Consider the following 16,083-nt stretch of genomic DNA (forward strand, 5'->3'; position numbering starts at 1 on the left):
ACGATGAATAAAAAGGGGGCATTATCCGTTTGTGTTTTATATCAGGCGCAAGTGTAGTCACCCCCATAACACAGTGAGCGCGTGCTCACGTTCACAAATCTTATGCGACTTGCGAGATTGTTCGGGGGAGTGTGGCTGGTCTTTACATCCTGTTGTGAAAGTACGAGTAAGATTATTTGCATCTCCTTTAACTAAAACACGGTTGAAAAGAAAAAACTTGCGGTATTTAACCGCATTTGCATTAGCAGATGGATCATATAGATTAAAGTCTACACAGATTGTAATTGCAGGCCGACTGCTGCAGCTGCAGGCTCTATTCTCTTTGTCAGAGAAAGGGCTAGCGTTAGCTTAGCTTCCCATTCAATTGGTTGTGCATCACACATAATAAAACAGTATGGATTCTGTAGTTCGGTGTAGTGTCTTCTGCATGCGTATTGTTGCTGTTTAAACTCAACTCAAATTCATTCATACGTTGCATTTAGTACGTTTCGCAGTTTTTGTTCTCCACAGCAACGACTTACAAATAAACGCTCTCTGTGCGTTTTCCTCCTGTCAGATAACATATTAAAAGCTTTCGGAACACACGTGGTCTTTATCAAGCTGACGTGCACCATCTGAAAAAGTACACGGATAAGTGTGAACACGAGGATGCTCACGATTTCAGAAATATGGCGTCTGTTTGAAGGCGAGACTGGTCGCCTTCAAATGTACGTGTACACACTGAGTTTTGGACTTCATGGAAGAAGCAACTGAACAAACTTACACAAACAACTTATTTGCAATTAAACGGATTACTTGGCTAATATTGGTCTATATGTTACAGTGTCTCCTGTAGAACGTCAGTTATTTTATTACAATATTAATTTATGCTTTGCGAATGAGCATATTTGTTAAGTTCGACAGACTGTTATTGATATCGATCGATCTATCATCAGATTCCATCATCTGACCATGTGTGCTCTGAGCAAGTGTGTTAAAGATTGGAAAACAGGCAAATAAGTAGGGTTTTTTTGTTCTTGGGGTGCACAATGTGTGATGTGCTGCAATGTACATATAGCACAAAACGATATTTACCAATGAATAGCTGGAAACAACCATTTTTACTCATTTCCAAAGAAACATGTACAGATTCTGTATTTGATATATTGTTATTTATGAATTAACCTGCAAATGATGCAACCTTATACAAAAAAATGCAAATTGTTGAAATGAGTGCACCTAATAAATTAAAAACTTTTTTTTTCCGTAGCGGCGTGTTTGAGGTTGTGTTGTGTGCGTGCTGTGTGTCTGAAAAGTGTGTTTAAGGTCAGAGCGAGTTCAAGTATGAAGAGAGGCAAGAAGACAGAGGAGGCAGCTACTGCAGAGGGGGAGAACGACACCGGCTCTGGTAATTACATGTTCCCATGCATATTCAGAAACATGCTGTTCCTGCATTCTTAAAATGACTAAACATAACTTGCTTTTGCTCAGTACATATCTGACCTCATGGGATTTTGTGTTATAACATGTCTTCCACTGCACAGCTCCTGCAAAGAAAGGGAAGAGTGCTAAGGAACCAGAGGCCCCGATACTGTACGATGATCCTCCTGACAAAATGACGAGCAAAGATGGACGGGAAGCCAACACGAAGATCACCTCCTGGAATGTCGATGGACTGAGGGCCTGGGTGAAAAAGAACGGCCTGGATGTGAGTTTGCAGTGACCCTGAGAAACACGAGTTCACTGCCAGCCTGATACAGAGTTATACAGAGTTATACAGAGTAAATGCATGTGTGCTCAATGCTTCTCATTTATGCTTTTAAAATCCAGTGGGTACGTGAGGAGAATCCAGATGTTTTGTGCCTACAAGAGACAAAGTGTGCAGAGAAAGACCTCCCTGCCAACATCACCTCAATGCCTGAGTACCCGCACAAGTACTGGGCTAGCTCAAATGAAAAGGGGGGTTACAGCGGTGTGGCCATGCTCTGCAAGACTGAGCCCCTCAATGTGACCTATGGAATTGGTAAGTATTAGGCTTGTACACCATTTAGAACGCCAACAATATATACAAGACACAGCAGACCAAAAATGTTTAGATTGAAATGATTATTTGAAAATTCTACCAAGAAGTTCAAATTTTGAGTGCATCTTCCAATAGTTAGTAAAATTTCATCATTAGAATTGTAAAAGTCTCTAGTATAGAGTCCCTAAAAAACAAATGAATGTTTTCACTTGACATTTTGTACAAACAATTAATAAAGCTCTTCATCTCCAGGGAAAGAGGAGCACGACAAGGAGGGCCGGGTCATCACTGCCGAGTTCCCCAACTTCTACCTGGTGACCACCTATGTGCCAAATTCCAGCAAAGGCTTGGTGCGCTTAGATTACCGTAAAACCTGGGATGAGGACTTCAAGATGTATCTAAGCGAGCTGGACATCCAGAAACCTGTGGTACTTTGTGGTGACCTCAACGTTGCACACCAGGAGATCGATCTTAAAAACCCCAAGGGGAACAAGAAAAATGCAGGCTTCACCCCCGAGGAGCGTGAGGGCTTCAGTCAGCTTCTGGAAGCGGGATTCGTCGACAGCTTCCGCGAGCTTTACCCCGAGCAGACCCATGCCTACACCTTCTGGACCTACATGATGAATTCCCGTGCAAAGAATGTTGGCTGGAGGCTTGATTACTTTTTGCTTTCATCTTCTTTGGTGCCAGGTTTGTGCGACAGCAAGATCCGGAATAAGGCGATGGGAAGCGACCACTGCCCCATCACTCTGCACATTGCTGTGTAACTCACTGAGTGGGCAGAAGGGTCTCTGCTCTGCCTGTCGTGCACTGTCATTTAAATACTTCATTTCTGACTGCTGCCAGCAACTGCTCCATTTGAGTTCAGCCACACTTGCCCTATGTCATTCATTCAGTAAAGCCAGCACTGTAGTAACTCTGTTAATTTACTTTTTTACTTGTATTTGTCCTCTTCCTGTTAGTGAACATAGTAAATGAATCCATTCATTTACACCTGAATTTACTTTTTAATTTCTGTAAAAATACAACACTAATGTGATGACCAACTGTAAAACCAGATGACTTTATGCTACTGCTGATATGACACAAGTTCATGTTTGTCATCATTCAAAAAGTTTCAAATTGCTGTTGGGGATAATGTATATGTTGTAACACAAAATGTTTAAGCTTTCTTTCCCAACCAGACTGTTGAAAAACATTTGGCTCATTTCTGAATAAAGACTGAATTTATATAAATGTTTCTGATAATTTTTTTAAAGGTTATTTGAACTATATTATGCCAAAGTTAGACTACAGTATATTTTGAAATTGTCCTTATGTATTTGAATAGATAAAATGTTTAAAATAATTATATACTTTGACATGAGTATCTTGGCCTCAGGTTCTTGAGGTGACGTGGCGAGAAGACGGGAAATAAGCAAAAAAAAATAAATCGCTGACAGCAGCTTTAATTGTTTTTCAGCACAAGATTCTATATTAAATGCAGTTCACAGTAATCATTTTGAAGTTACTACAGTCCCACTGTAACTTCCCAAAGTGTCAATCTATGTTAAAGTCATGAGATGGGTCCGTTGATGCATTTTGAGATTATACGCCTGCCTGAAACCCTTCCCACATTCTCCACAGAGGTATGGTTTTTCTCCTGAATGTGTTCGTTGGTGTCTTTTGAGCCTGTTGGCACTCAGGAAGCTCTTGTCACATTCGGTGCAGGCGTAAGGTCGCACTCCGGTGTGGTAGCGCAGGTGGACGGTCAGGTAACAGGACTGAGTAAATTTCTTGCCACAGTGGGGGCACTGGAATGGCTTGTGGCCCGTGTGGAAACGTTCATGCTTCAGGAGCTCTGCATGGGAAAAGAAACCCTTCCCACAGTCGGAGCAGAGATATGGCCTCTCACCGGAATGAGTCAGCTCGTGACGGATCAGAGTGGCCTTGTAAACAAAACTCTTGTCGCACTGTGAGCAGCTGAAAACATTTTCTCTGGTGTGGCAGCGCTCGTGCTTCTTCATGTTGCGCTCCCTCTTGAAGCTCTTGCCGCAGAAGGAGCATATGAAGGGCATCTCCTCAGAGTGGATCTTCATGTGGCTCAGCAAACCCCCCCGGTAGAGAAATCCCTTGCCACACTGAGTGCATATGTGCCGCCGCTCCTTCAGATGGATGCGTTGGTGTGCAGTGAGAGCGGCTTGGTAGGCAAAGCTCTTTCCACAGTTGCACGTGTGCACTCTTTCTTCCTGGTGAGTCTGAATGTGCCTGTTCAAGTAGCTGGCACAGCTGAAGCTCAGGTCACAATGAGGGCATCTGTAAGAATGCTCATCCTTGTTAGCATCTTCTCCGTGGATCTTCAGATGTCTCACTAGTGCCGACTTCCAGGCGAATGCCCTACCACACTCTGAACATAAATACTCCCCATTCTCCATGTGGGTGCTCTTGTGTTCCCTCTGGGCCAGTGACGTCTTGAAGAACTCCCCACAGATCAGGCACTTGTATTTGCGGCCAGACTTGTGTGTCTGCTTGTGCCGCTCCAGTGACTGTTTGAAGGAGAACCGCCGTCCGCACTGTGAACAGAGGAACGGCTGTTCACCTGTGTGGATGCGCTGATGGGCTTTAAGTAAAGACTGGAACTTGAAGCTCTTCTCACAGTCTGCACAAGCAAAACTTCCCTCTTCATCTGGGAGAGACAGAAGGGATGTCATGTCCTCCTGCTCCTCAGTCTCAGCAGAGCGGAAGCTGTCACTGTGCTGCTGAACCTGCACGTCATCTGAATGGTGAAGCGAGCACTTTGAACAGGACAAAGCAGTGGATGCGATATCGGCTACAGATCCTAATAAAAAAAAGAAAATATAACTGGTTAAATGTAGTGTTTACTATAAACAAAACAATGTTTTAACTTCTACTGACAAGTGTCAGTACAAACAAGCTACTGCCATCACACTGTGTTGTTTCTCTATTAACGACACCTGTTCTCTTCAAGTGTAATGCTTTAACGTATTTACAAGTATGTCATGCGCACATTATAAAGCATTTGCTGTTCTCCTTTAATGACACATTTTACATTATTAAGTAATTATATAAGTGTGTTTTAGTATACATTGTCATATATTAACCAGACTCTGCACAGGAAGTCATATTTCTTTACAAACAGGAACAGTGACTTTGTAACATATAAGATATATTAGATCATTTGTAGAAAATGATATGCTTCTCATAACTGGTCATTTGGGGTAAAGGGAAGTCATTAAACTTTCAATGCCTTTCAGGACATACAGGCCCATCAAAAATATACAAAAAACTACTATAATTAGTTTATCTATATTATTAGTTCATGTATTAGTTAATAATAACAATGTCATCTTGACAATGACATAACCTGCTGAGTTGAGGTGAAAACTATTATTACTCTCTTGCCTGTAATTGAATGCATTTCCATCAACTCCATCGACCTATTTTCTTATTTTTTTTTACATTGTTTGGTGTCTTACGTTCTCTAACTGTATTACTATTTTCATCATGACTGACGATGAGTTAGTTCTTTTGGCTTCTCCTTTTAGGGGTTACCATCATCTGCCTCCATCTCACCCTATCCCTTGTGTCATGATGAGAATGATTAAAGTTGATATCTGTAAATGTTGTCATCACAATGCATGCTGCTTCTAGTATAAGTAACACACATATATTGTAAAAATATAACTCTACTCAAAACAAGTGTTATACATCTGCTCCTGGTCTTTTTCTGTTCCATGTCCGTCTGATTATGTAACTGTGATAAAAAGAAAAAAACTCACTTCCATCACTGTCCTTTGATGAGGCCATTGGTGACCCATAAGAGTGCTCTGCACTGTTAAAGAAAAACATTTGCAAGAGGTGATTTGATCAGCCTGAGAATTACCGATATATTCATACACATGACTATAACAAGCATGGAGTGCACTTGCTCACTTCCAAAGACAAATCGAAACTAATCCAACGGAGTACAGTTGATAGATGATAATGACAAAGAAACTTTGTGAGATAAGGACATTTCAAAGATGATTAATAAGATTAGATGTTTTTACCAGCTCACGGGAAGAGGCTTCAGGATCACAGGATTGATGATCTTCTTTCTCTTCATAGTTATGCTCTTCTGTAAATTTATCACCTGAACCTTCATGGTTGGTTTGCGTTTGCGCCCACTTGTGCGGACCTTCACCGTAGAGGCGATTTGATTATGAAGTTCAGGGACCAGGCCTCCAGAATCACAGGTGATGAGTTCACTGGTCTGAACATCTGCTTTCTCTGGATCCTTATCACTGTTATCATCTGCTTGCAGTTGCACCTCACAACCAGGCTCCAGACACTTCACAGGATCCTTGCAGATATCTTCAACACTTAAACCAATCTCTCGCTCATCATCATCATCATCATCATCATCTGTGAGCTTGTTAGCAGTGTGACAATCCGTGTGAGTTTTTAAGTGCCTGGCAAATGCCAGCTCCCAGTTGAATTTCCTGTTGCACTGCTGACACATGTAAACACCGTCTTCCATGTGTGTTTGCTTGTGCTCTGTGCGGGCTGACAAGGAGAGGAAAGTCTCACCACAGATGGCGCAGTCGTATTTGCGTCCAATTTTGTGCGTGCGCCTGTGCCTGTCGAGGGATTGTCTGAAAGAGAAGCAGCGACCACAGTCATTGCAGCAGTGGGGGCGTTCACCAGTGTGGATGACCCTGTGGGCAGTTAGTGAAGAGGCAAACTGAAATTTCTTTTCACAGTCTGGACAGTCATGAGGACCTACACAGACTTTGTGTTGGGGGGAAGCTTGGTCTTGGTCCTTGTCATATTCTGGTTGGAAAAATCTCTGGTCTATCAAACCACTTTCAGCCTTTCCTTGTGTCCCTCCTCCCTCTGCTTCATCAGCTTCCTCCTCCCTGGACACCTTTTCAGGAAGCATTACCAAGGAAATGTCAGCCTCTGTGCCACTGTCTGTAGTTTCATAGCAGTGTTCTCGCATAATGACCCCATTGTCTGTGCTTGTGGCTAATTCAACCTCTGCGTAATCTGTGACAGTGATTATTTCAACTGCTACATCATCCACAAATGATACAGTCTGTGTTTCATCGCTGAAGCCTGACAGTGAACCTGATTTGGACTGTTCTATAGTTTTTGTCACTTTCGTAAGAGGACCTGCAGAGAGGGAGGAAAGGATGCTGTCGCCCATGCCACATGGAGGTACTGCACAAAAAGAAAAAAGAAAAAGGACAGGAACAAAAAACTTATTTTTTTCACTTTTAGTTGTGTCCACAAATAAAAGTGAAACGTAAACAAAAAATGGAAAAAACAAGTATTTACTCACCGTGTTGCTCTAAATGTCCCAAGCTTTTGTGGTGCTGGAGTAAATGTTTCAGGTCTGCAGGCTTGGAGAAGGAATGCACACAATCCTCCAGCAGTGAGTGTTCAGCTCCAAGCCAGGACATTGTCTGAGGGAAACCGATGAAAATATAAACTACACCAAATCCAATGTCCTCAGGTTTCAACACTTACCACCACCAATTCGATTTGTTAGCCATTGCATCTATATTACCCACATATTTATTAAATCACGTCATTTGCAGTGTAAAGGATAGGACAGAAGAGGAGGAAAATGCTACCTGAAACAGAAGTTCCCTGGAAGGCTCATGACAACAGTCTTTATCAGTTTAGTCTGGAAAAATGTTTGCGTACAAAGTCTTGTGTTTTTAGTCAAAATTACACCTCACCTGTTCAAGGTCAGGAACGGGCAACAGCTGAGCAAGCCGACAGTGGAATTCCCAAAACAGTATCAGCAGATCACTGTGATATTGTGGCCCATACTCTGCAGGGAAGACCTCCTTTAAAAGGATAAAGACACTGTGATAAAAATACCAATTTCACTACAAAGTCAGGTACTTGCTCTATATCTCTATATCCACGCAGGTGGAAGTGATATTTTCTTACTGAGAAAAAGTCTCTTCTCTCTTCAGGATCTTTGAGCAGAGCCTGGATTAACTCAAGAAAGTTAACTACTACTTTCTCCTCCTCTGCTGTTTCCATCTGTAATATGGGCTTAAACATGACCCACAGTTAGTTGCAAGTGAGATAGGTAGCTGAAATGTGGGGCCCAAAGACCAAGAAGACACCACGTACCTGTGTGGTGTGCTGAGATTTAATCTTGTCCAGGTGAGATAAGATTAAGTCAGTTTCAGCAAGTTCAAATCGGCACAACTCAAGGATGTACTATTCAGGAAAAAAACAAACATCCAGTGTTTACATGTCTTTAGCAGTCTATAAAGTCTACATTACCTACATCTTAAAAATTAAAATATTACATTAGCTATGAATGCCTTGCCATGATACCCACCCTGGCTTTTAATCCCAAATTCAGTTGTGTTCTGTGCTTGTACATAAGCAGCTCTGGAACCATGTCCATTACCAGTGCGACAAACTCTGCCACGTTCCAGTAGTTCATGACATCCTGTCTCTTCAGCACCTGCCACATCCAGGCTGTCATGAGCTGCAGAGGTGGGACCAGGAGGCGCAGTGACGCCAGAGGTAAGGCCCCATCTGAAAAACAAGAACACAGGTAGACTGAAGATAAATACAGCTCACTTGTCTGTCACTAATTAAGTGTTTACATATTTTCAGTCTGATCTGACAAAATTACATGTCAGTGCCGTGATTCCTTCTTCTGAGGAGGTTATGTTTTCTGCCAAATTTGTCAGTTTTTTGTTTATTTGTGAAAAGCAAAAGTAAGAGATGCATTAAGGTTAGTTTTTTGGGGATGTAGGTTGTGACACAATGAAATGATTTTGGTTGTGATTAAGACAAAGGTCCAGATTCCGATTTTTCCAAAAATAATGCTCTAACACCAGCCATAGGGGAGTGTATTGATAGTCCGACAATGTGGAAAACTAAGTAACTTTGGCAGACACATGAGTGCTTCCCAGTAAGTGTATTGTTGTGTACAACTGTAATGATAAAGAGTGACACCTAGACTGCAATTATAATTCATTGCTCAGTAGGGCTGAACAATTAATAAAATGTTATGAGAATAATGATAAACTAAAGTTAAAACAAAGGTTTTGTGAAAATGAGATATGTGTGATTTCACACAATCACACATCAATCATATGGATTCAGGGCTTTTAGAGCGAGAGGAGAGTTGTTGTCTGATTTAAGGTCTAGTGTGCAAGAATTAGGGACATCTTTCCAAAGCATGTCAGGGAACTACAGTGGTCTTCAAACACCAGAGAGGACGTTAACACTCCTTCTGATATCGCAATTGCATTTCCTATCAAAATAAGCGTAATAAGATATTTATTCAAAATCGTTCAGCCCTATTGCTCAGTCACATTTTAACAAATTCTATGTCATTTGTATGTGATGTTAGTTTATTTCTGTAATATACAGGTGTGTACTATAGTCCTAACAATGACAAATAGTAAAGAGTGGGAAAATAACACATTTTATCTGAAATTCTCATTCAGTATAGGACACTTCATGAACAGAGATTTTTCCAACATCCTGCAAAAACAACAGTAACGTGATCTGAACGCATCCTTGCAGGAAACGCGTCAGTCTATGTTCAATAACCTCAGTGTCATTCAAAGCAGTGGGCTAACGTTTGCCATTTCTGAAAAGTCTGCGTAATGTAGTAAACGTGCTGTCAAAATGCTTTACATTACGGAACGACGGAAACAAAACATGCCAATGCAACATTGCTTTCCGAGGATAATCCACCCGCAGTACGCTAGCAACCATGGCTAACTTAGCCAAAACCCAGTGTGTTGTGATAACTTCAACTCAAATTATCAACATTAATAGTTTTATTAAAAGTCTGTTATATATTCTCCGTTAAACCAACCTTTGGAAATGGCCGTAAAAACACAAGAGTCCATCCTCTCTTTCCAGTGTTGAAAAGTTTGACTAGCTGCGGTTAGCTGCTGTTAGCCAGCTGGCTAGCTATCAGCCACAGGACTGTTACTAGAAGCCGCTGAATGACAAAGCTGTGGCTAAGGAAGTTGTTCATCTGTAGCTGTGAAGTAACATTTTAAATTAGAAGCATAAGTGGGGAAGTAAATATTAAACACCAGCTGGCTTGTTGGTTAGGGTTCTTCTTCTTCCTTATGTATATATTTTACAGCAGGTGACATTTTCTTTCTTTTTCTTACTGCCATCTGCTGGAGGCTCAAGAAATTAGACTTTTGTTTTGTTTTGGCTCGCTTTTCACTTTTGGATCATTTATTAATTGATGTACCTTTTGATTTCTTCCTGTATTCTGTCATTGCACATACAATGACTATTGTATGTAATATATGCATATATAACAAGGAGGAGGTTATATCATGATGACCTCACAGCTTTGATCCTTTAATTCAAGCTTTGGGACAGTTTAGTCAGTTGCAGTTTCTTGAGAGGGAGAAAAACAGAAAAGGGTAAAGAAGGTAGGACTGCAACATGATGGCCAACTGCCATAAAATAACAAGAGCAGGAGGAAGACCTTTCTTTTGTCCACATCCAGGAGTAAATAGCATTAATGTGACGTGACCTGGAGGTCGGTCAGTTATGAAATCCTAATATGAGAGAGCAGAGAGAACTTGCTTATTATATTAAAATTAATCATTTTAATTTACTAAAATTACTTCAGATGTATTTAGATATGAAATGTTTTTAGCCTTACTGCCTTTTTGCTTTTGAAAATGAATGGATATGTATGTCACCATCATCTACCTTTGATGTGTATGTGGGTTGTCGTGGTAAGGTAGATCATGCACAGATCAAAGGCAAGAGAACTTAGTTGCATTTTATGCAGGAAGAAATTGTTTTAGCTCTTCATTTCACATTTACTTTTTCACAATTTTGGTAGGTTTTTGTTTTTAATTAACACTGACAGATAACTGATATAGTATATATTTATAATTATATATGAATGTCTTATTTTGTTCTCTCTTGTCAGGTGTGGAAAAACCTGCAGATTTCAGCATTTACAATGTATTTCAGTATCTCCGTTGATGAACTCATCCCCTCTGACTCCACTCATTATGAGGTGCAGGAGCTTCTAGGCAGAGGTACCTATGGGATAGTCACTAAGTGCAGGAAAACAACCACCAATGAAATTGTGGCTTTAAAAATCCTCCGGTCACCACAGTGTATGGAAGCTGCCAAGAAAGAGGTGCAATACACACACACACACCTATTATATTCAACATTCCACTTGTACAATAAATCAGTAATATGTCAAGTAAGAATTTTAAAACACTTACCTCTCTAACATTTATGATCGCAGGTGGCTTTTCTCAAGTCAATGAGAAACTTCAACTTAGACAACTTCAATATCCTCAAACTGAACACCTACTTCACCTTCAAGGGCCAACTCTGTCTTGAGTTTGAGAAACTGGACATGAACCTTAAACAATTCATCGAGAATAACCACAATCAGACTCTGGAGATGGCGGTGATACGCTCCATTGTGCAGCAGGTTTGTTTCCGGAACATTTCAGATTCACCACAAATTACATTGTGATGTGATGATTTTCACACTAGTGTCACATGTCGTCATGATTTCAGATGGCTACTGCCCTAGAGTTTCTAAAGGGCATCGGGGTGGTTCATGCTGACTTAAAGCCGAAAAACGTTATGGTGGTGGACCATTTACAAAGGCCAGTGAGAGTCAAAGTCATTGACTTTGGTTTAGCATGCAGACATCCTGAGAAACATGTGGGTGTAAACCTCCAGTCCAGGTGTTACAGGTAAGTCAGTGACATCTGTGCATGTGTATGTGTGTTAGAGAAGATGTGAAACCCTGAATGCTGGCATCTCAGGTTTTTTAACTGAGGATAATGTCATACCAAATCATTGTATATTCAAAACACTGACATGAAACAGAGACTGACTTCTTCATTAGTCTTTGTGACCTTTTCTTCTTAGAGCTCCAGAGGTCTTGCTTGGAAGTCCCTTCAACGAGGCCATCGATGTTTGGTCTTTGGGATGCGTTGCTGCTGAACTCCTACTGGGCAAAGTACTTTTCCAGGGCTGTGATGAATATGACATGGTTAGCATTACACAATAATAAGCTTAAAACACAGTCTTGGTATGATTATTTTATTTCAATATGCAAATTGAATAATCAGCAGTGGGCCACATTCCATTACATGATCACTGACTTTGAGCATTTTATTCAGCTCAGTGTGTAAACAATGTGTAACATCTGATGGTGACATAGCAGACTGTAACAAACAAACCTTGCTTTCCCAAGCTTGTCAGGGAACTATGGTGGCCTTTGCATACCAGAAAGAATCTAAGCGCCATTGCACAGCTCTCCTGGCGCGTTCACTCTCTGCTGTTATCTATTTTGTGTGTTTAAGCGTCAAATGTACGTATAGGCAGCACTTCTTCATTTGCATAGTAACCTCTTCAATAAGTGCACATGTGATGTGACTGATGTAGGAACATGGTGACTTACGATGGCGGCCGCTATACAAGGCCCTTACCTCAAGTTAATTTTAAAGGTTTATTCTAAGGCTACAAAAACCAAACTATTTTTTTTTTATTTTAAAGCGGTTCTGCATTAATACAAGCATAATTATGGGTAGTACTCTATTTATTCTATTCCGCCATCTTGTGCCAACATGTTTTCACAGCAGTCAGACAAACCAGCCAGAGTGTGCGTCTTAGGTTTTGAAGAGGAAGATTACTGACAGAGAGTTGAGGAGTGTTAACATCCTCTCTGGTGTTTGAAGACCACTGTAGTTCCCTGACATGCTTTGGAAAGATGTCACTAATTCTTGCACACTAGACCTTAAATCAGACAACAACTCTCCTCTCGCTCTAAAAGCCCTGAATCCATATGATTGATGTGGGATTGTGTGAAATCACAGATATCTCCTTTTCACAAAACCTTTGTTTTAACTTAAGTTTAACTTTAAGGTACATTTCTGACATTAAAGTCAGTCTCTAAACACGACACTGTACTCTGCCCACAGATGAGATGGATCGTCTTCACCGTTGGACAGCCACCAGTCCGTGTGCTCGATGCAGGACGGTACACGGCAGAGTTTTTCAAGAAAAATGTCTTGCGACCCGGAACCAACCAGTGGACCTTTGTGGTAATATTTGACTGTGATTTTAAATGCATACATATCTGTGCCTATCCTTCAGTCTGTGAGTAAATGATCCAACTAAATCTTTTCCTCCTTCTAGTCAAGACGTGATGAGACGATTTCCACTGACAAGGGCAACATGCTGAGTGATCTTCAGACAATCCTGCAGAAGGCGCCTTATAGAGCGTCAGACAAAGACACCTTTTGTGAAATCTGTGAAAGGGTGAGCTTTGCTGACCTGGTGACAAAGATGTTGACGGTGGATGCTGCTGACAGAATCACGCCCATGCAGATTCTTCAGCACCCATTTATCACAATGGACCACCTTGTCGACATATTCGGCTGCTCCCCCTAGTAAGTGTATGGATTGTTCTGCACGCTGTGTGTACTGTCTCTGTGCTGAGTGGGGATCAGCTGATACAATACTTAATGATAAAATGGTATTGGACAAAGAGAAACATAAAAACCATCTAAAACCCCTACTGTAACTTCAACAGACTGATATCAGTATAGGTTAATACCAACTGGCAATGACACCCATAGGAATCTGATCTGGCGTTTTGAAGCCTCCAGAGTAACGAGTTGGCCGGCACCATGTTTAAAGGCATCACCTCTTACCAAGCTCCTATTGGACGATACCAGCTATCACTGGGGAACATATATTACACAATTGACTTCTGAAGAAGACTTCACAGTAGGGATTGAGAGCGTTAATTCTAATGTTTGCTGCATAAATCAAGGTACAAGTAGCCACCCTTGCCCATAGACTTTCTTTCAAACAGACTTTATCATGGACAATGGAAGACATTATACCCACTGAAGGTGCTTGCGTAATAAATGACAATGACGAAGGTGAAGTTTATTTGATTTCTTATGTAAGATTTGAATTTCAGAAACACCCACTTTGTAACGTCCCATACATTGATTTCATTTCACTCACCAGACATGGATTAAGTTCCACTGCACACTATATAAAGGTATTGCAGACTATGTGAATTAGAATGATTCAAACTAACACTTGTTCGTTGTCACAGCAAGTTCCTACTACACACCCCCAGCCTCTCCTGACTACTACACCATATTAAATTTGGGTCTGTAACAAACAGGGAAGTGAGGAGATTAAAAACAAAAAGGGATTAAAAAAGCCCCCCCAGGTTGGCTCCCATCACGTTTTGCAAAGAAACAAAAAAAGGTGGTGTATATAGATATATATACTGTACATAATGGAAGTAGATGATGCAATGTGACTCATTGATTGGTTTTCTTCCAGTGTGCAGTCGTTCATGAAGCAGAGGAGCACCTTTCAGGGTCTGAGCTCTGATAACGAGAAAGACAGCACAGTCCCGTCAACATACCAGAGTGAGGATTCCTCTTACATCACTGCCAGCTCACGAGGCAGTGACCCCTCTGAAGGCAGCTCTGTTTGGTTGAGTGCAAATGAGCATTTCTCACCTTCAGACTCTATCATCAGCGAGGACAAGGCAGATGACAGAAAGAGAAGAAGGGATACCGATGAGGATCCACATCATGACAACACGTAGGTGTCTGAAATATGTGGAGCTTATCAATTATGGCTGTTTCATGGCTAATGTCCAGACATGAGTGCAGTGTTGATCTTCACATCTAACAGTGGCAACAAAGCAACTCAAACAATTGTTTCAAGATGTTCATGATGTTTTTGTATTCACATATTTTTTTTTTATATCACTAAAGCCCAGAGCGTTTCCAAGTCAAGAAGAGGAAAAGAGGAAGCCAGAAAGAAGTGCCAGCAGAGACTAGAGAGCAAATGAGACCAGACAAGTCAAAGGGACGCAAGAGGATTGATGCTGTTTTAAGCACAACTACAGAAAACAACCGCCCAGGGTGGAAGGGCAGAAGAATTAAAAAGGCCAACAGTGTCCCAGTCAACAAACTGGAAAATGGTGTCAAAAGTAAGATCTTGTGCTCTCTCTCTCTCTCTCTCTCTCTCTCACACACACACACACACACACACACACACACACACACACATTTGTGCAGATATTCATGTTAACAAACTGTATTGACCTCCATTAGTTTAGACACCTTTAACAAAACCTCGTTCCTTACCTTAATGCCTAACCCCATTCCCAACCATAATTCACATCTTAACCCTAACCAAAGTTCCTCAGAAATTAGGTTCTGCCACATTAGGACCAGGTTTTGGTCCCCATGAAGAGGACCTAGTCAGCATTTATACCAAAAAGGTCCTTAAGAGGTTAAAAAAAGAAAGAGCCAACCACTCACATGCACACAGACACTTGAGATGAATAGGGAAATATATATATTGAGATAAAATGGTGTAGGTGAGTCTTTATGTATTATGTTTATGACGAGTTAGTTTAACCTGTTTACTTACATTTTTTTTGTTCTTTTTCAGAAATCCTCAGAAGGTCTGAAAGAATCAAGTGCAGATTGACCTAGGATGACCCTGTTAAAACGAGAAGAAGAGAGAAGGGAGATAATTAAGGAAAGGAAGAGGTGTTGCACTTAGTTAAGGGAGATGTTTAGTTGTTTAATGAATTATGGAGCCCTTGGATCTGGATAGAGGAGATGTGTGAATCGATCTTTAATTTCTTAATGTATTTTTTTTTAATGTAATTTCATTCATTTCCATTTAGTCTTTTATTGACTTAAGAAATACAAGTCTACAGGTGTTGATTTTTTGGGGGGGACAGTTAAGTAACTGAAACATGTAATATTATACAATGGTACTGTTTTGTATCTTTAGTATTTTGTCAAATTATCCATCCATCCAGCTTACTGGACAGGTCGCCAGTCCATCACAGGGACACATATAGAGACAAACAACTATCCGCTCTCCCACTCACACCCACTGTCAATTTAGAGTGTCCAATTTTAAATCAAATTATGTTATATTAAGTGTGTTTGTTTATGTGCGGATAAAGGTGCATATTGAATACATTCAGTGTACAGTATATGCAGTGAGTCATATGTGTGAATGTATTTACGAATAAA

General features: G+C 40.8%; 3 protein-coding genes across 4 annotated transcripts; 2 read left to right on the forward strand and 1 right to left on the reverse strand.

The window, feature by feature from the left end:
* Positions 1-50: 50 nt before the first annotated feature.
* apex1 (APEX nuclease (multifunctional DNA repair enzyme) 1) lies at positions 51-3,238 on the forward strand. 2 transcript variants are annotated; one of them, XM_058625679.1, is made up of 5 exons: positions 51-160; positions 1,250-1,387; positions 1,524-1,687; positions 1,810-2,002; positions 2,255-3,238. In XM_058625679.1, exons 1-5 carry the CDS (start codon positions 103-105, stop codon positions 2,767-2,769), a joined length of 1,068 nt encoding a protein of 355 aa, XP_058481662.1. In that variant the 5' UTR covers positions 51-102; the 3' UTR covers positions 2,770-3,238. The 2 variants fall into 2 exon arrangements, with proteins under 2 accessions (XP_058481662.1, XP_058481661.1); XM_058625678.1 differs by having other exon boundaries at positions 86-166.
* Positions 3,239-3,430: 192 nt separating this feature from the next.
* LOC131456956 (zinc finger protein 11-like) lies at positions 3,431-10,170 on the reverse strand. The gene is made up of 9 exons (XM_058625677.1): positions 9,852-10,170; positions 8,349-8,551; positions 8,135-8,224; positions 7,946-8,041; positions 7,729-7,839; positions 7,326-7,449; positions 6,052-7,204; positions 5,782-5,834; positions 3,431-4,820 (listed from the first exon to the last, which is right to left on the reverse strand). The coding sequence occupies exons 1-9, from the start codon at positions 9,883-9,885 to the stop codon at positions 3,547-3,549; spliced, it is 3,138 nt and encodes a 1,045-aa protein (XP_058481660.1). The 5' UTR covers positions 9,886-10,170; the 3' UTR covers positions 3,431-3,546.
* Positions 10,171-10,826: 656 nt separating this feature from the next.
* Positions 10,827-16,040, forward strand: LOC131457262 (homeodomain-interacting protein kinase 2-like). The gene is made up of 10 exons (XM_058626203.1): positions 10,827-10,849; positions 10,944-11,159; positions 11,274-11,465; positions 11,555-11,736; positions 11,915-12,038; positions 12,970-13,092; positions 13,187-13,440; positions 14,357-14,623; positions 14,800-15,017; positions 15,485-16,040. The coding sequence occupies exons 2-10, from the start codon at positions 10,977-10,979 to the stop codon at positions 15,526-15,528; spliced, it is 1,587 nt and encodes a 528-aa protein (XP_058482186.1). The 5' UTR covers positions 10,827-10,849; positions 10,944-10,976; the 3' UTR covers positions 15,529-16,040.
* Positions 16,041-16,083: the final 43 nt, after the last annotated feature.

The sequence above is a fragment of the Solea solea genome, chromosome 3, assembly GCF_958295425.1.
Source record: "Solea solea chromosome 3, fSolSol10.1, whole genome shotgun sequence".
Classification (NCBI taxonomy): domain Eukaryota; kingdom Metazoa; phylum Chordata; class Actinopteri; order Pleuronectiformes; family Soleidae; genus Solea; species Solea solea.